The 24,398-nt window shown below is 42.5% G+C and overlaps 1 protein-coding gene across 2 annotated transcripts in view; it reads left to right on the forward strand.

Moving 5' to 3' along the window:
* The first annotated feature begins 9,578 nt into the window (after positions 1-9,578).
* TMEM233 (transmembrane protein 233) overlaps positions 9,579-24,398 on the forward strand; it is a 43,552-nt gene continuing 28,732 nt past the window's right edge. For both annotated transcript variants that reach the window (XM_065904388.1, XM_065904387.1), the window contains exon 1: positions 9,579-9,826. In XM_065904388.1, coding sequence (XP_065760460.1) covers positions 9,641-9,826 — 186 coding nt within the window. In that variant the 5' untranslated portion in view covers positions 9,579-9,640. The remainder of the gene's footprint in view (positions 9,827-24,398) is intronic.

Raw genomic sequence — 24,398 nt, forward strand, 5'->3', positions numbered from 1 at the left:
GGCCAGAGCAGTGAAACCACTGGACCACCAAGGAACTCCCTTTCATTGCAGTTTTGATTTGCATTTCTCTGTTAATTAGTGATGTTGACTAATGTTCTTTTTGGCTCTCTGGATGTCTTCTTTGGAGAAATATCTATTTAGACCTTCTTTCCATTTTTTGATGGGTTGTTTCGGACCTCGCTCTTTAGGAGGGCAGAGGACAGACATATACCCTCTGATGGGGAAGTTGGTGCTTTAGGGTAAGTGTCTGGCTTCATCTCACCCAGTGTCTGGCATCGTGGTACAGAAGCTCAGAGGCAAAAAGACAAGAGGGCAAGTAAGAGGCACTTTAGAGAACCAAAGAACAAAAAAATCTAGAAAAGATGAAAAAGCATGAAAAAGCAGCTGCAGGGCAGCAGGGATCCAGCCCACAAGAGTTGCTGTAACTCATGACCCCAAGTTTGGGTGCCTTTGCTTCGAAGTATTTCAGAAACCACCAGAATGAGTCTGGGAAGAAAAAAGTTGCTTCCATCTTCAAATTTGAAGCTCTTAAAATCAGTTGTGAATAGCTCATTTTTAGGGTTACTGAGATTTGGTCATTCACAAGGCAAGTAAAATACTTTACGGTCAGTCCACTGGAAGCCCTGAAGTAGAGATCGTCACAGTCATTTCCCAAGATACTTGTTGAATTATATCCCTTTGGGGATAGAGTGTCCAGTTCAGTTCCTCCTTTGTCTAAGGTGTGTGTGTATACGTGTCCCGAAGCACTTTCTCGTTTCAGACCTACTCATGCTATTCCTCCTGTATAGTGGGGTCACACTCTGCTCCTCACATAGCTTCTGCTTCTCATGTTACAGATCTCCATTTAAATGTTAACTTCTGAGTGAAGCCTTCCTTGACATTCTACCAAGTAAGTCCTTTGCTATCATCTGTCAGTCCACTCATATATAAAACACCTCTTTTGTGTCAGGCTCTGTTTATTTTCTGGACATATAACTGTGACCAAATAAAGGCCCTGCCATCAAGGAGCATTTTGAAATAGCTTGTTCACTTTTTTTAGAGAGGGGACTCTCTGCCCCTTAGAATAAAATTTCCATGAGGGCATGGACAGTTTTGTTTAGCTCATCATTTTATGCACACCCAGCACAGACAGCAGCACAAGACATCCATTTGACACAATATCTGTGAATGAATCAAGAAATAGGTAACTTCTTCACTTCACTATATTGGCCACCAGTTGGGAACCCTAGACCTGAGGTAAACCAGATCCTCTCTCCCAAGAGTTTGGAATTTGATATATAGACACAGACTAGTTGTTGGGAGCCAGATGAGAAGAAACTAACTCCAACGGTGAGGTCCCCAGATCTGCCCTAGTTACTGCCTGTCTTAAGGCCTGGTTGTCTAACTCAGCTCATGAACCGCATCTTCCTTTTCCCAAAGTCAATTTTATATTTATATTTCCCAAAGTCAATTTTAGTCACTCTCTTTATCTAGCAACTCATTAATGTAACTGATAGCACATACACACAAAAATTAATCAGCTCACATCAAAATCTGGCTTCAGTAGCTTCCTGTTGTCCCTAGAATAAAATGTATACTCCTTACCAGTGCTGGAAAGGTCCTGCATGGTCTGGCCCTGCTTACGCCTCCTACCCTCACTGGCCTTCTTTCAGTTTCTTGAGTGCCCAGAGTTCTTTTCCACCTCAGGGCCTTTGCATATGCTATTCCCATTGCCTGGATTGTTCCCTCAGCTCTTCAAATGTCTGACTTCTCCTTAGCTTTCAGCTCTCCCTCAAATGTCACCTCCCCAAGGAGACCTTCCAAGTCAGTTGTGGCCCTAACACTCCTCAATTGACACGTTCACATTAGAACATTAGAGGAAGGACTGTTTACAAAGATGTGGGGAACCATAGTACAGTACCCCAGGAGCAAAAGAGGGCTTGGCACCTCTCAAGTCTGAAGGGAAGAAGTCAGGGGCTACCTGAAATCCAAAGGGAGAGTTCCATGGAGAGGGCTGCCCCAGAGGACTTGAGACTTTAAGTCCAATAATTCATCAGCTCGAGGCAACCAAAGCTCAAGCAGGTAGGGAGCCCTGGAGGAGAGCATCCTAAAATCACTCTCCTCCCCCCTCCTTTTCTCCTGCCAGGATTCCCTGTTGTCCAAACCCATCAGAAACCAGAGGGCAAGGAAGCCTATTGAAATAAAAGTTGGCAAACTTTCCCTGTAAGGAGCTCGATGGTAATATTTTCAGCTTTAGAGGCCATACAGTCTGTCACAACTACTCAATTCTGACATGGTAGCATGAGAAAAGTCATGGCCTATAAATAAATGAATTGGTGTGGTTGTGTTTCAATAAAACTTTATTAATAAAGTAAGGAGTGAACCGTATGTTCTCAAGCTGGATGTAAAACACTCCAGGTAATCTACCAGGTCAGAAAATAGGGTGGGAAAATGTGAAGAGGGTCTCTAGGATTCAACAGAATGTATCCAACATCTCTTCTACAGCCACCTCATCGAAAGTATAAAGTACCCCCACTCCCCTCAGAGATATAGAGAAGAAGCTAGTGGTTACCAATGGGAAGAGTGGCCAAGTGGAGGTAGGGAATGAAGTACAAAGCACTATCCATAAAATAAATACGCTGTAAGGATATATTATACCAAACAGGAATATAGCCAATATTTATAATAACTCTAAATGGAGTATTATCTGTAAATATTCTGTATCTCTATGTTGTACACCTGAAACTAAAATAACATTGATTGTAAATCAACTGTACTTCAATATAATATAGAGGGTAAGAGGGGCAGTGAGAAACAGTAGAGGGGCTCTAGTAAACAGAGTCCATGACTTGTTATTGGCTGAGTCCTTGCCAGGAAAGAAGAGGGACTCTTTCTTCTTCCTGTTGGGCTCTATTATCTGCACAGGGCTTGAGAGCTACCGCTTCTGGTCTCCCACCGCTGCTGAATTGAAAAGTAAAGTGAAAGTTCTTGTCGTTGAGTCGTGTCCAACTCTTTGCAACTCCATAGACTGTAGCCCACCAGGCTCCTCTGTCCATGGGATTCTCCAGGCAAGAATACTGAAGTGGGTAGAGCCATTCCCTTCTCCAGGGGATTTTCCCAACCCAGGGATCAAACCCAGGTCTCCTGCATTGTAGGCAGATGCTTTACCATGAGCCACCAGGGAAGCCCTTATTTTCAGAAACTAATTCAAGTTTCTAATTATTATTTATTACAGCAGGTTCATCCATGAGTTGCAGAGTGTAGTCCAAAACAGTGCATTCTTATATATTATCAGTATATATATGTCATCCAATTAGCAAGGAAAGTGATGGGATAGACACAGTTCTTACTCTGGTACAGTGGAGGATGAATGGGAAAAGGATTACATTTTAAGTCAGAGAGTTTGTGTTTTATCCCCCTCCATCCTCATGTGGCTTTACAAATTAACAGTCCATAATCTCTCTCCCCCTCATACTCCCTCTCCCACGTTTTGCTCTTTTTTGCCCCCTTGTAAGAAGATCAAAACTGTTGGAAATTTGAAAGGTAAAGGATTTTCTAATCACATTAGCCAAAAAGACACAGTTCTTTTGTAGCAAACTCCTGAGACCACAGCAGTTACTTTATGACTAAAGCCCTGTAGTTGAGACTAATGCAGAATTTGGCAGCAAGCACACTGGACTTCTTACCATCCCTAAGATCTGGAACCTTTCCCTTGCATTTTCACGGATCAGCAGATCCTCAGTCAACCTCTCTCTCTCTCCTTCTTTCTCTCTCTCTCCCCCTCTTACTCTCTCCCTCTCTGCTTCTCTCTCCCTCTCCTGTTTCTCCCCTTCTCACCTCCCTCTCTTTCTCTCTCTCTCTCTCTTCCTTTTACCTTCCTTCCCTCCTTCTATAATATTATGGAATCCTAGACATAACTAAGTTCAGAAAGCATACATTCAGCACCACCCCCATTGAGTATTGTATTTCTAGGGATCTATCTAGCATTGAGCTGTTCTTTGAATACATCTCATTTCATCTCATTTGAATCATCTCATTTCTGTAGTCCATTTAATTGGTGATTGTTTCCTTGGGCTAAACTTTAATTTTACCTTTGGTACTTATTTTATACTGTAATTTCTGAACTAGCAAGTCTGAGTTTTCTCTGCCTTTCAAAGACAGGCATCTACCCTATAAGGTCATGAGTCATAAAGAAATGATCACAAATGCTGGTCACTGGGTACAGAAGATGTCTGTGACAGCATTTTCCATGTTTTGTTTAGTAACAGAAACCCACTAAAAGTAACCTAAATACCTGATTATCAGGGAATAGTTACCTAAGTAGTAATCCATCTAATAGAAAATGATGCAGACTATAAAAATACCTGCAAAGAATGTTGAGTGATATAACATATGCATGTAGAAGGAGAATTAGAAGGAAATAATCCCTTATTTTCATGATGGTTAACATTGGATGGTAGGATACAAGTGATATTTCTCTTATTTATGCTTCCATTCATTTCCCAACTTTTCTAGAAAGAATATGTGTTACTTTTACATTTGGAAAATAAAACTTTTTTTCTGAATTCAAAAAGGGTGAGTTACTACATTGGGGCCCAGAAGGCTAGAGTGAGTTTTCTTTCCCTCTTCTAGACTGGCCATTAGGAAGTCACTTTCTTCTCTCCTTTTAAAAGAAGGAAGGTATTGCTACATTATTAAGGAATCAGCCAGTAAGGTTAGAGAGCGATAAATTGACCTCTCAAGAGAAAATTAGTGAAGCTCAGGAAATAAGAGCTAGAAACCCCTATCGAGTGATCTAATGCATCCCTCAAGAATCAAGGCCATATACATTACACTTTCTGGTATGGGCACTTTCTTTTCAATCTAATTGTAAATATTTCAAGTGATTGCAGTTTCACTGCTACATTTTAGACCAGTCAACAAGCTATTAATCCATCTTCCCTGAACAGCATATTATAACTCTAGCTAACTTCAGAGATGCCCAACAACCTCTCTGACCTGGACAAGCTTGCTGAACAAGTATCCTAGACACGGTCCAAATCCTGGCACCTCCATTCAGCTATAACGCCCTCCACAAGACCCTTTACCCATCTGATCTTAGGTTTTCTCAGCTTTAAGAAAAAGAAACCTCTCCACCTACTTTATAAATGGAGCTGTAGGGATTAAGTGCGATGATGTATCTAGGGAATGCATTGAATGCACACAGTAGGAAATGCTTGGTGATTTCAGTGTTGGACCCTGGAGCAGTTGTTTTCCTGACAGAGGAGATGGGCTATTCTGAGTCAACAACCAACAATCTTTTTGTGTGTATTTTCCAGCATGACACAAGTGGGTTGGAGTGGATGGTGCAGTTCATGATCTTTAAGCAGCAAAATTCCACGTGGTACCCAATCCTTGGGCTTTGTTGTTCAGTCGCTAAGTCGTGTCCGACTCTTTGTGACCCCATGGACTTCAGCAGGGGCTTAGTCACACCTACTAAATTCACCAGCCTCACATCACAAATACAGCTAATACAGCCCCCACTGGAGTTTTTTCATTGTTGATAAGAGCTCTAACTGGAACACTGGCCATGGGGATGGGAAAAGAGGATGGGGTGAAGAGTTATGTTTGAGATGGAGTCAGTAGGGTATGATGAATTGTTCGTGTAGAGGCTGAAGGAAAGAAAAGAATTATTTCTTCAAGTTCATAATGTGGATGACTGCATGCACAGTTTGTTGAGTAAATATCTGTTGAGCACCTACTTAGGGCCAGGAACAAGGCCTAGGAGACACCACGGTGAACCAAATGAAAAAAAAAAATCTCTGCTCTTGTGAGTTTGCCTTCTACTGGGGGAAACAGACAATAAATAGCAGACAAATAAGACAGTTTCTGGTTGTGATAACTGTGATGAAGGAAATAAACAGGGTAATAGGATGGTGAATAAGACTATGGAAGTCTGCTTTATTTTTTGTTATTGTTGCTATCTGTTATTAATGAAGTATAATTGGTTTATGATGTTGTGTTTCTGCTGTTCAGCAAAGTGAATCAGCTGTATGTATACATATAGCCCCTCCTTCCTAAGCCTGCCTCCCACCCGCCCCCATCCCCCCCCCCGGGTCATCACAGAGCACTTAACTGAGCTCACAGTGCCGTACGGCAGCTTCCCGCTGGCTCTGTGCTCCACACGTGGTTGTGTGTATGTGTCAGTGCTGCTCTCCCAGTCTGTCCTGCGCTCCTGCCCACCCTCCCCATGGTCACATGTCCATTCTGTGTGCCTGCGTCTCTGTTCCTGCCTTGTAAATCGGTTCATCTGTACCATTTTCTATATTCCACATATATGCATTAATATATGATATTTGTTTTTCTGACTTACTTCACTCTGTATGACAGACTTTAGGTCCATCCACATCACTATAGATGATCCAGTCTCATTCATTTTCATGGCTGAGTAATATTTCATTGTATATATGTACTGCATCTTTTTTATCCATTCATCTGTTTTTGGACATTTAAGTTGTGGAAACATGATATAGATATGATGGTCAGGGAAGGACTCTCTCAGAAGGTAATACATGAAGTGATGGGTCCAGAAAACAAGAAGGAGCCAACAGATAAAAGGGAGGAAGGGATGCATTCCTGGAAGAAGGAACAGGTCCAAGACCTTGGGTTAGAAAAAGGCTAGATGTACTCCTTGAGAAGAGGAGAAAAAAAAAAGTCCTATGTAACTGGGCATAGAAGAGAAGATTGACTGGAGAGGAGGTTAGAGAAATGAACAGGATCCATTAGCCACAGACCAAGCCTTGAGAAGCAGGTTCTTCTCCTTAGGGAGGACACTTTAATCTTTGATATGTTGAATTTGAGGCACCAGAGGGCACCTAAAAAAGAAAGATCCAGGCCTACATCCTGAGAGCTAGAGATGATATTGGAATTTGAGAAAATGTTCAGTTCCATCAAAATTACTTGGGATTGTTCTAAAAATACAGATTTCCCAGGCATTCTAAATATAGATTTCTGGGGTGCCACTCTGGGAAATTCTCATTCAAGTAGATCTTGATCAAGATCTGGAAATCATTTTTCAACACTCATAGGTAATTCTGATCCATTCATTCAAGAACTATTTCTTGCATCCCTAGTATGTGCCAGGACAATTCTAAGTTCTGGAGATACAGCCCTGAACAGATTACAGAGTTTATTAGTCTCAAGAAAGAATAGACAGCAAACAAGTACACAAGTAAATTACAGTAGTGATAAATGTTACCCCCCAAAAAAACTAATAAAATATATAATAATTATGGGGACATACACTAGATGAATGTAAAGAGAAACTCTCTGTCTCTCTGAGGAAGTGACATTACAGTTGACAGATAAGAAATGAGGAGCAGCCATGTGACAGTCTCAGGGAAAAGCATTCTAGGCAAAGGTTTGGTTGAGAACTCAGTAGATTAATCTAATTCTCTGACTTATTCCTACTTGATTAACCATCCAAAATGGGGGAGAAGGCATGGTAGGAAAGATACTGTGGTATTTTCCGTTTTTTTAAAAATCATTTTTAAAAATTGCAGTATAGTTCATTTACGGTGTTGTTTCAGGTGTACAGCAGAGTGAGTCAGATAGATAGACACTCCTTTTCAGTGTCCGTTATAAGTGAACACGATACTGAATATAGTTCCCTGTGCTTATACAGTAGGCTCTTGTTACCTTTATCTGCTTTATATATAGTAGTTTGTATATGTTAATCCCAAACTCCTGATTTATCTCTCCCTCCACAACGGGATCCTCCGCTATCCCCCTTGGGAACCATAAAGTTTGTTTTCTATGTCTGTGAATCTGTTTCTGTTTTGTAAATAAGTTCATTTGTATCATTTTTTTTAAGATTCCCCATATAAGTGATGTGTCATCCTCATATGTTCACCCAGAAAGCTATGCTAAGCACATGTTTATTACAAAATACAGATAATGTGCCAAGTGTTGATGAGCAAGGCAGTTCCCTCTCTCAGGGAGTATGCCATCCAGTGAGGGAGGTAGATATTCAGATCAGAGAGGGCTATGCAATGAATGAGAGCATCCCAGACCATCAATCAGTTCATGTTCTGAGACTGCAGATGCACATTATTTCCTCACCTCATCTCATTTCTTCATGTGATGGTGTGAGCAACTGCTTTTGAAACTGTGCACACTAAAATTATTTGCATTTCTTTGTGGTCCTGCCAACTCAGACTAGCTGAATTTTTCATAAATTGTTTACAGCAAGAGATACTGGGTTTGAGATACTGTAGGTGTCTGTGCTAAGTCGCTTCAGTTGTGTCCGATTCTTTGAGACTCCATGAACTGTAGCCCACCAGGCTCCTCTGTCCGTGGGATTCTCCAGGCAAGAATACTGGAGTGGGTTGCCATTTCCCCCTCCAGGGGGTCTTCCCAACCCAGGGATCGACCCCAGGTCTCCTGCATTGGCAGGTGGGTTCTTTACCACTAGCACCATCTGAGAAGTTCTTTAATAACTATATTTGGGGGGAAATATCATCCTAATAATAGGTAAAATTTATTGAACACTTAGAATCTCCTGACTTGACATGCAATCTCATAGTCTTTAACAATATCTGTGATGAGACAGGGACTCTCATTATTCCACTATTATTATCATTTCTTTTGGATGAAAACATTGGCAGTCAGCAAGGTGAGGGAAGTGTTCTGAGGTCATTCAACTCAGATGTAATGATTGCCCCACTACATCTGGTTTGGGGCCCCAGTTCTGGTTCATACCATCTTTCATGAGTTGCTCAGATGCTGATCTATCTCAACTACCCTCACTCCAGTTCCCAAAGTGGACCCCTCTCTCTTCTGCCCATCCCAGGTAACCACCTGGGTTGTCTGCACAAGTTAGATCTACCTGCTTCTCTCTCCTCCAAGGTGGAAAAGTGGAGAGGAGAAGGACTCCTTGACAGCACATTTGGGAGAAAGTAGAGGGTACCGGGACAGGCCTGCCTGGGCGGTGGCTGCTGCCTGTGGACACACCAGTCTCCAGAGGCCCCCTCGGCGGTGTGTTAGTGCCCCAAACTGAGCGCCTTGCTCCCCGCCCACCTGTTGGGGAAGAGAAATCAGTGAGGCTCAGTGTTCAAACTCTTAGAAGAAGGACCATAGAGCTGAGAAAGCAAATCATTAAAGTCAAAGAAGTAGTAAGTCTGCTACCTCCTGGGTAGGGCTGGGTGCCCAACTGGATAGAGTTGGGTCGCCTCCTGTGATGCTGAATGAATTCAAATTCAACTGCTTTAAAAGCGGAGCTGGTCATCTTCAGCCTGTAGGTCAGTCAGTCTGCCATGTAAAGGGTCTTCCCTTTCCCTTCCCTGTAAGACCCTTAACCTGCAAGTCTTTGTGTCTGCTTGATGGCCCCTGGGTGTGTCCTCAAGGGGTGCCTTTCCCCTGTGTCTCAGGCTGGCTGGCTCCCTCTCTCCTCCCCGCTGCCTCCCCCACGCCCTCGCTTGCTCCCTCCCTCCGGTGCCGGAGGCTCTTGGCCCGGGTCCCTGAGCCCAGGCAGGTGCAAGTGGAGGGCGCAGAAGGGGTGAGATTACGTCTCCCTGGAGTCCCGCACCACTGGCTTTTCAGTGACTCGCCAGGAGCCTGCGGCCAAAGCCCCAGACCACGCCGACCGTGCGCTCCTGCGCCTCCCGCACGGCCAACCTCACCCATGTCTCAGTACGCTCCCAGCTCGGACTTCAAGAGGGCTTTGGACAGCAGTCCTGAGGCCAACACCGATGATGACAAGACCGAGGAGGACGTGCCCAAGCCCCAGAACTACCTGTGGCTTGCCATCATCGCGTGTTTTTGCCCCGCGTACCCCATCAACATCGTGGCTTTAGTCTTCTCCGTCATGGTGAGTAAATTAGAACCCGCAGCAGCCAGGCACAGAAGACCCCTCTTCACCGCTCCCTTCCTCACTGCCCAGGGCACTGGGGCTTTTCTGTCCTCTGCTCACCTTTCTCAGACTCTCCACACTCTTCCTCCAACCATGAGCGCCGCCTTTGTGCTCCCGGTGGCACTCAGAACCCTGACCAAGCCTCACCCGGGCAGCTTTCCACTTCCAGCAGTGCTGTGTATTCTCTCCAACCCAAGCAAGTTCTTCCGTGTACTTTCCGGCTTCCCTCCCGGCCGCCTCCGACATTCTTGGGCGCCCATCCACTAGGGCACTTGGGTGCCTCAAAGCGCACCACTCTTAAAGCAACAGCGCGCCCCATTCTCTGAGCGCGCAGGCTCTGCACCCTCCTTGCCTCTCCGGTGCTCTGGGTCTCAAGTGGCAGCACCGGCTCTTATTTATTTTAGCATGTAGTCTTGTCTTTGCTGGCCGGGGGTGCCGCCCCGGCCACTCTCTGAGGGTCTCTAAGCGATTCCCAGCATCTTCTCGACCCCTGGTCCCACACTTCAGCACGCCCTCTCTGGGACACCAGCTCCTTTGCACTTCTTCCTCCGCCAGCTGACGCTTCTTCACCTCTTGGTCCCTGTATTCCAGTGAGCTTGCTCCCTCTCCAGGCATTTCCTCACTCTCGGCAACAATGTGCGCGCTCTCCTCTCTCTTACTCTATCCCAGCGCGCAGTCGTTCCTCTCTCACTTGCTGCACAGGGACCCTATCTGCGCCTCTCTCCAGCTCAGCCGCTCAGTCGTGTCTCTCTGCACCTCTTTTGCCATCCCCCAAGGCTCCCAGGAGCCCCTCCAGGCCCGGGAATGCACTGGGGACTCCGGCACCTGCAGCTCGCCCTTTGTGCTGACCTCCGCGAACTCTGTGCCTCTCTCAGCAGTAGAAGCTGCTGGTGCTACTTCCTGCCCTCACTTCCTCTACCTTCTTCAGCCGCCCAGGTGGGAGCTCTGTGAGAACCCAGGAGGGTGAGGAGCTCTGGTGAGGTCCTAACCTTATTGACTGGGGCAGCTGGCCCAGGACAACCCTTGCAGCGAGCTCCCTCCCCCAGCCACCCACCTCGCCCGACCCAGCTCCCCAGCCGCAGATCAGGAGAGTCCCAGTAAACTAGGTAAAGATCAAGAGCCTCTACCCACTTCCCCCCTGCAAGTCCAGCCACAGTTGCCCATGGGTGGCACTGTACCGGCTTCCTGGGTGCACACGGAGGCTTCATTTGCACTCACAGCTTGCCCTCATACCCCGTTTGTAGGCTGTCTGCACCAACATTCAAGGGTTCAGCCGCTGAACTTCAGACTACCTGGGTTCAAATCCTAGTTCCATCATGTACTAGCTGTGTGATCTCCGGAAATCACTGCATCTCTCTTCACCTCAGCCTCTTTGTCTGTGAAGTGGGGATAATCATAGGCATATTTCTCAGGGTGGTTGTGTTAATGAGATAAAGTGGGAACCTCTTGGAACAGAGCCCAGCATGGTGGTGCTTTCAGATCTTTACTCACATGTCACTTACTGAGAGCTTCTCTGATCACTGTTTTAAAATCAACCTCCCTACCCCCCCCCACACACACACACTTGAAAGCTCTATTCTCCCCTGCCTGCAATTTTTTGCTCAGAGTACTTGTCTCTGATATATTATTCCATGTATTAATATGCTTATTGTCTGTGTCCCCTCACTAGAATATAAGCTCTATGAGGGCAAGGGTATTTGTTTGTTTTTTTGTTGATGTAGCTTCACCTAGAAGAAAATCTGGCTAGTGGTAGATGCCCAATAAATATTACAAAGTGAATGAATAAATGAGTATATGAATGGTGTTAATGGGTCACAATGTCTGTTCTCCTCCTGCTACTTTATCCCATGCTGGAACCCTGGAACCACCATATCAGTTTCCTTAGGACCAACCAGTCAGTTTCCTCCCTTCCTTCCTCTCCTGAGATATCCTGTCTTGGATGGTTTTTTGCAGCAAAGCAGGAAGGGGAGGTGTAGCAGCCACATTCTCTAGGCAGTTGCAGAGAATTGACTGGTATTGGTGCCCACACTCTATCCTGGTTTATTAATGAAGCAACAACCAATTTACTCCTTTCCCAGTGCCAAGTAGAAAACTGCCTGCAGAAGCTCCCCACCCCCCCCCCCCATCCCACATTCATCTGAGATGAGCTGGAACTCCAGCTGGTGGTGACAGGTTGAACACTAATGATGCCACTTGGTGTGTCCTGGGGGACAAGATTTCTATGTGCTTTGAATAGAAACCTTTTTCTGGCCCTCCTATCTCCATTCCGTCCCGCAAGACTTTTTTTTCACTTGATTTACAGCAAGAGACCATCCTATTGTCAGAAAATAGATACTGGAATCAGAAAGTTTACTGACCAAATTTCATACCTTTTTTTTTTGCTGAAGTATAATTGCTTTATAGTGTTGTGTTAGTTTCTACTGTACAACGAAGCGGATCAGCTTTATGTATACCCTTTTAAAGTGTTGGCTTCTTCATCTAGAAAATGAGAATGTAAAAAGCATTTTAAGAGGTGGCAAAAATGTTGTCAGGATAAAAGAGAATAAAAGTGTGTTAAGCCACCAGCGTTGTACTTGGTACAGGCAATAACTGTCAGACAGATGGATAGATTTGGAGCCTGGATACATCATATGTCATGTATGAAAACAAACAGAACGTCAAACTAATGTCAAACTAAGCTTCCTACACCGTCCAAATTGTGCTGCCTCTAAGGTACTGGAAGCATTTTCCCTTTGAAACAGTGCAGACCTCAGTTTGACAGGTTTCATAATAAAGACTCTAAAGGATAAAGAGGAAGTGGAAGGGTGCATAGGAGGAGGATAGCTGACCAACTTCCAGGTGTATGCTTTCCCTGGGGAGTCTGGTGATGTTCAGTCCTGGCTATTTTCAAATCTCAGTCATCTGTAATTTGTGATCAGTTGAGGCACTAAATAGGGGTGCCATTCCCTGTGGAGGTGCTTGGAACTATGTGGGAACTATCTGTGTGTGTCAGTGATTTGAGGCACTACAGGCATTTGCGGGGGGAAGGGCTAAGAATATTAATATCCTACAATGCTGGAGACTCCCCACGATGAAGAACTGACCCACCCCAAGCATCAGTAGCACTCCAATCAAGAAACACAGGGAGATAATGCAAACTGACATAAATATTGACAAGGCTCAATGTAATTCATTCCCAGAACTGTAAAAAGAGCCAGGAAACTCAAAACAATCAATATCTTTATTTATTAAATCAAGTCTGAGAAGCCTTCTATCAAATCACAAAGTTGAAGTAGGTGCTAGGGAATCATAAAACCTCTTTGAAAAATACACATTTGAGAAGAGTGTTCTTCAAGCTGTTGGCATCTGCAGTCTTTCCACCATCCCAGGCAGAACTCAGGGAGTCCTGGGGGTTGTGAGGAGTTCACCACTGAAGAGAGCTGGTATAGTATGGCTTGTTGTGTCAGAATATTGGTGGGTCAGACATTGCCAGAAGCAGGGACATGGAAGTCTTTGCTTCCCCAAGTACTAAAAATCTATTTGTTTAAAGTGCATTTAGGGACTTCCCTGGTGGTCCCAGTGGTTTCACCTTCCACTGTAGGGGGTGCAGTTTCCATCTGTGGCCAGGGAGCCTCGCAGCCAAAAAAATCAAAACATGAAACAGAAGCAATGTTGTAGCAAATTCAATAAAGACTTTACAAATGGTCCACATAAAAAAAAATGTAAAAAAAAAAGTACGCTTAACCTATACTCAGTTTCAAGGACACATATCTCATGAATTTCCTGCAGGCTGGATCACTGCTAGCCCATATTACATATGTAAATTTGAAAATAGCACCCCTCATCCATATAGATTGGGCACACGACTTGGAAATTGGAGCCCAGAGTGGTTTTCAGGTCTCGTTCGTTATACTCCTGCCCATTCCAGGCTATCTGTTTATTCAATATGAAAGATGGAATGTGGAGACTGTCCACATGAATTTTACCCTGGAAAAAGGTTGGTTGTTCACTCAACAAATATTTACTGAGCACTATTACTAAATGCCAGCGTCTTCCACACTTTGCTGGGCTTTCCTGGTTTCTCAGAAAGTAAAGAATCTGCCTGCAATGTAGGAGATGTGAGTTCAATCCCTGGGTCAGGAAGAGCCTCTGGAAAAGGAATGGCTACCCACTCTGGTATTCTTAACTGGAGAATTCCATGAACAGAGGACCCTAGCGGGCTACAGTTCATGGGGTTGCAAAGAGTTGGATACAACTGAGCAACTAACACTCCAAGCATTAATATACTCCTTTACCTTTATCAAGTGATAAATAAGATCAGCAAGGTCTCTCCCCTCCTGGATCTGCAAGAAAAAACTTGCAAGAGTGTTGGCAAATTTCGGTTGAGGTCTCCACCTGTTAATATTAGTTTTGTAGCTGGAATTTGCTACCTGGCTCAAGAGACCGAAAGCAAGTCCATGCCAAGCCTCCATGTTTATGATATGATACAGTCTTTTGCCTAGGCGAACCAATTTAGTCACTCTAAGTATGCATACATAATAGCCAATGAACTTTAATTAGGTGAACTATAAGCCTTCTTTCAGTAGAATTTCTTCCTCACACCCACAGAATCTGTCTAGGTACCAAACAGGTTCAAAGCCTTTTGTGCTTTTTGCTACATTTGTAATCTCATGCAACTGTCTCAGTCTTTATGAGGCTTGATTTCTTAATCCTGTAAAACAAGGGTTGTGAGGGTACCAAGTCAGGTACTGTTGTGGAAATTAAATAGTAAAATTTAAATGATTTCATGGCATTACCTAAAACACAGCTAGAATTTAGTGTTAAAGATGATGATGCATATATTTTAGGGATACAAACCATTACCTTTTCCAGTAACTTTTTTAATTTTTATTGAGACTAGTGAATTTGATTAAAAAATAAAAGCAATGACAAGTAAGTGTGTCACTGGAATAAATAACTGCTGTGATCTAATGGTAAACATTAATTACAGCCATTCAAGATCTCAAAAAGAAGTCCGACATATATCTTTTCTTAGAAAGCTATGGGAGGGTGTGCTCCCCTAATACAAGGAAGTAAATCAGGAAACATAAAGACAACAGATCAAAGAAACAGCTCCAGCACACCAAAAAAAGGCAAAGAGAAATCCTCAAAACAAGCCAGCAGGTTTCATAAACCAGCAGAAGATGCAGTTGGTAATGGATGATCGATCTGAAGCCATTGTCAAAATCCATTATCTGGTCATGGGGTGACACAGTAAGCCACAGCCCTGCCCAGAACCTGACCACACCTGCTCTAAAAGACAAAGTCTGTGGGCAAAAAGAAAGTAAATATCCACAGAATGAAAGACAGACCAAACTGGATATTCTTTCTATCTGACCCAGGTTCCACCAGGGCTTGTCCATCGAAACTGGGTTTCAACTGGATTTTCACAGGTTCAGAGGAGAGTTATTACTTGTGTGGGGTTTGGGGGTTTTATTTTGTTTGTTTTCAGTGATCAAGGCAGAGCTTGGAAATAACAGATCCTGGTTCAGGTAGCTGACCCAGGATGCTTGCCATTGCTTATAAGTTGAAACTCTTAAGTATTATAGTTCATTCGGTCCTCCGTTGATTTCTGTCTTCTTTCTGTGGTTCTTCCTACATTACTGTCAGCTATGAAATGGAATATCAATATTATGGACACCTGTGACTTATTCCTTATGAATTCCTGCACTTGAAGCTGTGAAGAATGTTAAGATGGTCTCAGATGACAAAGACCTTGCCTGAAGCTTGTTGGCTTTGTTGGTTGATATTGATACCCATAGATTTTAGATATGCACATGTCTCAGGCTGCCCCTGCCTTGATGGCTACTTTCATAAGTTTTCTCAGTATGTGGCAGAGGGTGGCCACTGACATTTGGAATTTGGGAATATAGATTTTAAACTGCTATTGGGGTCCTTTCAATAGATCTTTTCAATAGTCCTAGATTATTAGAGGTACAAGATGTTAATCTGTGTGTTCCTAGAAAAGAAAACACATTTTAAATGTCATTTTAATTTACTGATAAAATTTTATGATGACTTTCTCATAACCTAATATGGGAGATATAGATAAAAACAAGATTGGCCATTAATGAATGGTTGTTGAAGCTGGGTTATGGGAACATGGAGATTTGTATATTGTTCTGTTGCTTTTTAATATGCTTGAAAATTTACATAGTAAAGATGTTTTTGTTGTTGGTTGTTGTTAAAAAGAAAAAAAGAAAGAAAAGTCCCTCCTAGAGTTGTTAAACATTGCCCAGGTAACAAAACAGCAGCTGTTAAATAAGTTGGCGAAACATGCCATGGCTGAGGTGCAGTTTGTCATGAATTTATAAGCAAACTGCATCTGACTTGTAATGAATTTTAATGGTGACTTCGGAGGACACCTTTAAATAGTCCTCAAGAGAAGGCCAGGTAGGAGGACTCACATCCTAGAACAGTGCTTTTCAAAATTTAACCACTTGAGGAGCTTGTTAAAATGCAGGTTTCACTCCTCTTTCAAAGTTTAGCTGGAAAACTGCCTCCTTTGTGAAGTCCTTGATTACCCTTGATTATCCTCTTGCCCTCACCCTAGGTTTTGTCCCCTCAACCTACACTTTGAATAGCTTTCTCTCAGAGTACTTTTCCTTCTTTGCTCCAGTTTCTGTCAATGAGCCTCTTGAAGCTGCACTGTTGGCTGTAGCATTTAGCACAATGCTGAGCACATGGTTAGTAAGTAACGTATGTCTGATGAATGGATGGATGGATGAATGAATGGCCCCAGAGGCCTAAATGTGTTCCTACCTTTATCTCTGAGGATTGCCCTCCCTTCCCCTCTGTGTTCTGCATTTCTGCCAAAACTTTCTTGAAAAACATCCAGGAAAGTCAGGCTAATGCCAAGGGTTGCTGAGAAGTTAGCCAAGGCTTACTTCTCAAGGATAGTTTTGCTGGCTCATCTGGCACCCACCAACATCCCCAAACCACAGGCCAATGGATCCACCTTTGGAAATCGGTTTCTGTTCTCAACTGACTTTCTTCAATTCAAAGCTGCTTTTCCAGAAGTATGATGCTTTCAGTGCAGGAACCTGGATACACCTAGTTTCCATTTTTGCAAGTTCAAGAATTAAACCAGATTTTCTAAAACCATGCTTCTCAAACAACTGGTTCTGCCCAATATTAATACGTTTATTTTTTTTTAAGGAGTAAGGAATATGGGAGGGGTGGATTGAGAACACAAATACTACGTTAAGCAAAAGTGTACTGTTTCCTTTCCTTGGGAGTCTCCTGAAACCTTTGACCAGCCACTGTTTCTTGTGGCTCTTGGTCAGAAAATGTAGCATGGCACATTTACTAAGCATGTTGCCAAGCATCTTTTGATTCTAAGGCTAATATGCCACAGAACACAAAAATACTGTTCTTAGTGATACATTGGTTCTCCTTTTAATGAGTTGACCTACTGTTGATAGAACAAGAATAGAGTTCCCTCACTAATGTTCTTGTGTGGAGACCCACCTCTCCACCTTTTTCCCAGCAAAATGGGGTTTTTTTTCCTGATCAGATCATATCCTTTTATTTTTTTTATTGAGGTATGGTTGATTTATAAGGTTTCAGGTATACAGCAAAGTAATTCAGTTTTATGTATGCGTATACATATGTGTGTGTGTGTGTGTCTGTGTATGTATATATATATATTCTTTTTCAGACTTTTTTCCATTATAGGTTATTACAAGATGTTGAATATAGTTCCTTGTGCAATATAATAGGTCTTTCTTTATCTCGTTTATATATAGTTCAGTTCAGTCGCTCAGTTGTGTCCAACTCTTTACGACCCCATGGACTGCAGCATGCCAGGCCTCCCTGTCCATCACCAACGCCCGGAGTTTACTCAGATTCATGTCCATCTAGTTGGTGATGCCATCCAACCATCTTATTCTCTGTTGTCTACTTCTCTTCCTGCTTTCAGTCTTTCCCAGCATCAGGGTCTTTTCCAATGAGTCAGTTCTTTGCATCAAGCAGCCAAAGTATTGGAGTTTCAGCTTCAACATCCGTCCTTCCAATGAATGTTCAGATTGATCTCCTTTAGGATTGACTGGTTTGATCTCCTTACAGTCCAAGGAACTCTCAAGAGTCTTCTGCAACACCACAGTTCAAAAGCATCATTTCTTCGGCGCTCAACTTTCTTTATAGTCCAACTCTCATATCCATACATGACTACTGGAGACACCATAGCTTTGACTAGAGGGACTTTTGTTGGCAAAGTAATGTCTCTGCTTTTTAATATGCTGTCTAGGTTGGTCATAGCTTTTCTTCCAAGGAGCAAGCGTCTTTTAATTTCATGGCTGCAGTCACCGTCTGCAGTGATTTTGGAGCCCCCAAAAATAAAGTCTCTCACTGTTTCCACTGTTTCCCCATCTATTTGCCTTGAAGTGATGGGACCAGATACCATGATCTTAGTTTTCTGAATGTTGTGTTTTAAGCCAACTTTTTCACTCTCTTTCACTTTCATCAAGAGGCTGTTTAGTTCTTCTTCATTTTCTGTCATAAAGGTAGTGTCATCTGTGTATCTGAGGTTATTGATATTTCTCCCGGCAATCTTGATTCCAGCTTGTACTTCATCCTGCCTGGCATTTCGTGTGATGTACTCTGCATGTAAGTTAAATAAGCAGGTTGACAATATACAGCCTTGATGTACTCCTTTTGCGATTTGGAACCAGCCTGTTGTTCCATGTCCAGTTCTAACTGTTGCTTCTTGACCTGCATACAGGTTTCTCAGGAGGCAGGTCAGGTGGTCTGGTATTCCCATCTCTTTAAGAGTTTTCCACAGTTTGTTGTGATCCACACAGTCAAAGACTTTGGTGTAGTCCATAAAGCAGAAGTAGATGTTTTTGAGGAACTCTCTTGCTTTTTTGATGATCCAGCGGATGTTGGCAGTTTGATCTCTGGTTCCTCTCCCTTTTCTAAAACCAGCTTGAACATCTGGAAGTTCATGGTTCACATACTGTTGAAGCCTGGCTTGGAGCATTACTTTACTAGCGTGTGAGATGAGTGCAATTGTGTGGTAATTTGAACATTCTTTGCCATTGCCTTTCTTTGGGATTGGAATGAAAACTGACCTTTTCCAGTCCTGTGGGCACTGCTGAGTTTTCCAAATTTGCTGGCATATTGAGTGCAGCACTTTCACAGCATCATCTTTTAGGATTTGAAATAGCTCAACTGAAATTCTATCACCTCCACTAGCTTTGTAGTGATGCTTCCTAAGGCTCACTTAACTTCGCATTCCAGGATGTCTGGCTCTAGGTGAGTGATCACACCATCGTGTTTATCTGGGTCATGAAGATCTTTTTTGTATAGTTCTTCTGTGTATTATATTATAGTAGTGTGCATCTGTTAAACCCAGATTCCCAATTTTCCCCTTTCATAGCTATAAGTTTGTTTTCTATGTCTGTGAGTCTCTTTCTATTTTGTATATAAGTTCACTTGTATCATTTTTTAAAACTCCTACACATAAGTGATAAGTAGTGTTTGTCTTTCTCTGTCTGACTTCAGATACTTAGTATGATCAGCTCTAGGTCCATCCATACTGCTGCAGATGGCATTGTTTCATTCTTTTTATGGCTCAGTAATATTCCATTACATCTGTACATGTCTGTGTGTGTGTATACACACACCACATCTTTACCCATTCATCTTGTTGATGGACATTTAGGTTTCTTCCATGCCTTGGCTGTTGTACGTAGTGCTGCTATGAACATTGAGGTGCATGTATCTTTTTGAATTAGAGTTTTTATCTTTTCCAGATATATGCCCAGGAGTATGATTGCTGGATCATATGGTAGTTCTATTTTTAATTTTTTAAGGAACCTCCATATTCTTCTCCATAGTGGTTGCACCAGTTTACATTCCCACCAACAGTGTAAGAGGGTTCCCTTTTCTGCACACTGTCCAGCATTTTCTGTAGACCTTTTGATGATGGCCATTCTGAGTGGTATGAGATTATACCTCATTGTAGTTTTTATTTACATTTCTACAGTAATTAGCAATGTTGAGCAACTTTTCATGTGCCTATTGGCCATTTGTATGTCTCCTTTGAAGAAATATCTATTTAGATCTCATTTTTTAATTTTTTTATATTGTGCTCAACACATATTTGTAATGGATCTCACTAACCAGACTCTGGCTGATGGTCTTCCTCTCTTATTATCTTTTTTCCTACATATGGAATTCAGAAACTTGACTCTCTTGTTTCTTTTATCCCTTATTTCATGCCTTCTATTCCCCAAACTAAAGGACACCCCCTATAGTTACCTCCCTCTTCTGATAATTTCATTTGTTCTTTGTTCTGGATAATTTTGACACTGTGGTATTGCCATTATTATTACATTTGTCCATAAGTATTTACTTCTCAAAGCATTTTCACATGGATACAATTCTACTTGTTTCTCAAAATTCCAGGGAGATACACAAGAAAGCTGTTATTTCCACTTATCCATGAAGAAACAAGGCTTGCAAAGGTGACCCTAGTGGAGAAAAGTCAAACATGACGGTCATCACCACCATAAAATTCACAGTCTGGCCTCTTGAAGCATTAAAATCAGATAGCTAGATTTGCCCTTTGATAGGAACACAGCTTTGATGTCCTCGGAGCTTTTTCTTTGAATAGACTTGCCTCATCCATATAAGCAGCATTTGTATAATACTCTCAATCAAGCCTGGCAGAATTTCTCTCTAGTTTTATTTTAGTGATAGGCAAGAGGACAATTCTTCACTTGTCCATGAAGATATTTATGAAGAGCAACGGCCCAGAAGCCCAATAAGATGACAGACCATCTTGAATGGATGAATGGTGATGATGAGGAAACATGCCTTATGATCTGAAAGTCTAGTCTTTGAATCTCCAGCACTACCTTTAGGCAAAGAAACTTAGGAACAAGCAAAACCAAAACAAATTCCAGAGTCCTCTGAAAACTCAAGCATTATTACTAAAAATATTTACTGAGTGCCCGTATCCATCAAACTGTTTTGATGGAACTTACTGTCTAGGAGTCTGGGATCTAAGACAGTACTGATCTATGTAAAGTGAATTGTTACACTGGATATTTAAGTATCTCATATTATGTTTAGGCATTGATGTTAAGTTTGCACTGATATGTGAGTGTGTATGTGTGTGTGAGAGAGAAGAGGGAGGGAGGAACAGAGAGACAGAGAGGCTGAAAGGGAGAAATACTTACCATTGGCCAAATATGTACCAGAGATAAAGGAATAGTGAAGATGAGGCTGGTTTTGAAAGACAGAATAGATGTTTTAAAGAAAAGAAAACACATTCGAAAATTAGGAGTTCAGAATCGGTGACTCAGTAGATCAAAATATAGGCATAGTCACAAATAGCAAATAAAAATGTTAAATACTAGAAATAAACATAGGAAATAAGCAAGAGCTATACAAAGAAAGCTTCACCAAGAGATTAAAATTTTTAAAAATTAAATGGAGAGGCATAACATTATATATTAGATGTTCATCTGAGCATTAGTGATGAAATGAATTATAAAGTGAGTTAATAAACATGAATCATGGTGCCTGGCTCAGAGTAATTGCTTAATTAATATCTGTCACTGTTGTGGTTTAAATGTGAAAATTTGAAGATGGAGATAAATAGTGATTCCAACAGAGGAGTGTGACTAAGTAAATTATAATACATTCATTTAAAACATAGAATATTTTATTAGAATCATGTTTGTGAAGAATTTTTATGATACAGGGGAATGTTGAAAGTAAAAAATAAAGTGAGGGGGGCGACTATAAAGTGGTATACACGATAAGATTGCGCTATCTTTATCAGTTAAAAGTGTTTGCACATCTACATGTATGTGTATGGCTGTGTCCCTCTGCTGCTCACCTGAAACGACCACAACGTTGTTTATCGCTATCTGTTCTCTGTGCTTAGTCGCTCAGTTGTATCCGACTGTTTGCGACCCCATGGACTGCAGCCTGCCAGGCCCTTCTGTCCCTGGGATTTTCCAGGCAAGAATATTGGATGGGTTGCCATCTCTTCTCCAGGGGATCTTCCCAACCCAGGTCTCCAGCATTGCAGGCAGATTCCTGACCATCTTTTTTTTTTTTTTTTTTTAAATTGGAGGCTAATTACTTTATAGTATTGTAGTGGTTTTTGCCATACATTGACATGAAACAGCCTTGGGTGTACATGTGTTCACAATCCTGAACCCCCTCCCACCTCCCTTCCCCAGATTCTTGACCATCTTGAGCCACCAGGGAAGCCCCAATATTTGCAGGATACTTGGGAAATCTTGGTAACCTTTGGCTATTATAACTTAAGATTTTACTATAGTAAGTTTTTACTTTTTCCAATTTTTCTATAATAAATGTTTAGACCTTATTTCTAGTCTGAAATAAGTATTTTCCTAAAGATACTGCAAACCTTTGGCAAGAAGGAGGAAGGAGTAATAATAAGTGAATTCTTTTCCACATTGAAAGGTGGTTCCACTTCTAAATCATTTGTTCTTATCTAGCTGAAACTGACAGCTCTATCGTTCACTTAAGACAAATGTTTTTTTATTCTGATGTGTTCTAGTCTTGAGAATCTCTAAGGATAGAGAAACCACAGCTTAGCACAGCTCCTGCCCAAAGGAAATGATTGGAAAATATCAGCAGTTTAGTTATTTTGGTTCTGAGTTTTACTGGGTTTTTACCTAAGCAGAAGCTTGCCTGCACTAATATAAGCCTACTTTAAAATATTTTTTTGAAATCTAGTTGGCATGTAATTTTGTGGAAGTTTGAAGTGCACATCACTCTGGTAAGATACATTTCTGTATTGCAATATGATGCAATTGTAGCATTAGTTAACACCTCTATTATGTCACATAATTTTCTTTTCTCATGGTTGGAATAATTAAGATCTGGTCTCTTAGATCTTAGATATTTAGAGCCTGATGTTTATATACATTATTGTCTATAATCTCTATGCTGTGATTAGGTCCCCAGGACTTACTCGTCCACCAGTTGCAAGTTTGTACACTTAACATCTCTCCTGTTCGCCAGCTCCCAGCCCCTAGTAACCACCACTCTACCCTCTGTTTTTGTGACTTTGCCTTTTTTAGATTCCACATGTAAGTGATATCATAAAGTATTTGTCTTTCTTTGCTTGACTTATCTCACTTAGCATAATTCCCTCAAGGCCCATCTATATTGTTGCAAATGGCAGGATTTCCTTCTTTCTCCAGGCCAAATAGCGTTCCATTGTATGTGTATATGTACCATATCTTCTTTATCCATTCATCAGTTGATGGTCCCTTATGTTGCTTCCATATGTTGGCTTTTGTGAATAACGCTGCTATGAAGATGAGAGTGCAGATGTCCCTTCAGGACCCCACTTTTATTCCCTCTGGATGTGTACCCACAAGTGGAATTGTATCAGGTAGTAGTTCTTTCTCCAAGTATGCTGTGCTGTGCTTAGTTGCTCAGTCGTGTCCGACTCTTTGCGACCCCATGGACTGTAGCCCACCAGGCCTCTCTGTCCCTGGGGATTCTCCAGGCAAAAATACTGGAGTGGGTTGCCATGCCCTCCTCCAGGGGATCTTCCCAACCCAGGGGTCAACCCAGGATCTCCTCCATTGTAGGCAAATTCTTTACCAGCTGAACTACCATGGTGATACAGAATGTTTTATCATTTTTATTTATTTAATAAATAATTTTATTTATTTATTTTTAACTGTGCTGGATTTTCACTGCTACACGGGCTTTCCTCTAGTTGCGGCAAGCAGAGGCTACTGTCCAGTTGCAGTGTGCGGGCTTCTCATAGTGGTGGCATCTCTTGTGAGGCTCTAGGGCGCTTAGGCTTCAGCAGCTCGGCGCGCAGGTCCCGTAGTTGGAGTGTCCTGGCTTCGGAGCATAGGCTCAGTAGTTGGGGCACACAGGCTTAGTTGCTCCAAGGCATATGGGGTCTTCCTGGACCAGGGGTGGAGCCTGTGTCTCCTGCGTTAGCAGGTGAACTCTTCGCCACGGAGCCACCGGGGAAGCCCTCATGTAGTGGTTCTATTTTTAATTTTTTAAGAACCTCCATACTGGTCTCCATAGCTAAGTCCACCTGTTTGTTCTCTTACCCGTGTAGTGAGGGCACCTGATGCTTCTGAGATGAGTCTTTCATGCTTTTGAAGAACATGTGGTCCGTAATATTTTTCCACACTGTCTCTTCAGTAAGGATCTACTAAGAGAAGGAAATAGCAGACACCAGAGACGATGGCTCTGTTAGGTGGTTAGAACAGGAAACAGGAGTCCAGAATGGCGGTGGCTAAAAGATAAGGAAGGGAAAAGCCCGCGAAAATAGAACAAAGGAAGGTCCAAGGACCTGAGTGAGGACCTCAGGTAGAACAAACAGCACTCCTGGCTGGCCCAATTTACAAAGGGCAGGCCCAGGGGAAGGAAAAAACATAAAAAGAGGTGCCAAAGGGCCAGGGGTCTCTCACTCTTCCGCCTGCGCGCACTCGCTCGCTCTCTTTGCATCTTTTGGGTCATCGTACCCTCATGCCTCAAGGATGTATTT

The sequence above is a fragment of the Muntiacus reevesi genome, chromosome 13, assembly GCF_963930625.1.
Source record: "Muntiacus reevesi chromosome 13, mMunRee1.1, whole genome shotgun sequence".
Classification (NCBI taxonomy): domain Eukaryota; kingdom Metazoa; phylum Chordata; class Mammalia; order Artiodactyla; family Cervidae; genus Muntiacus; species Muntiacus reevesi.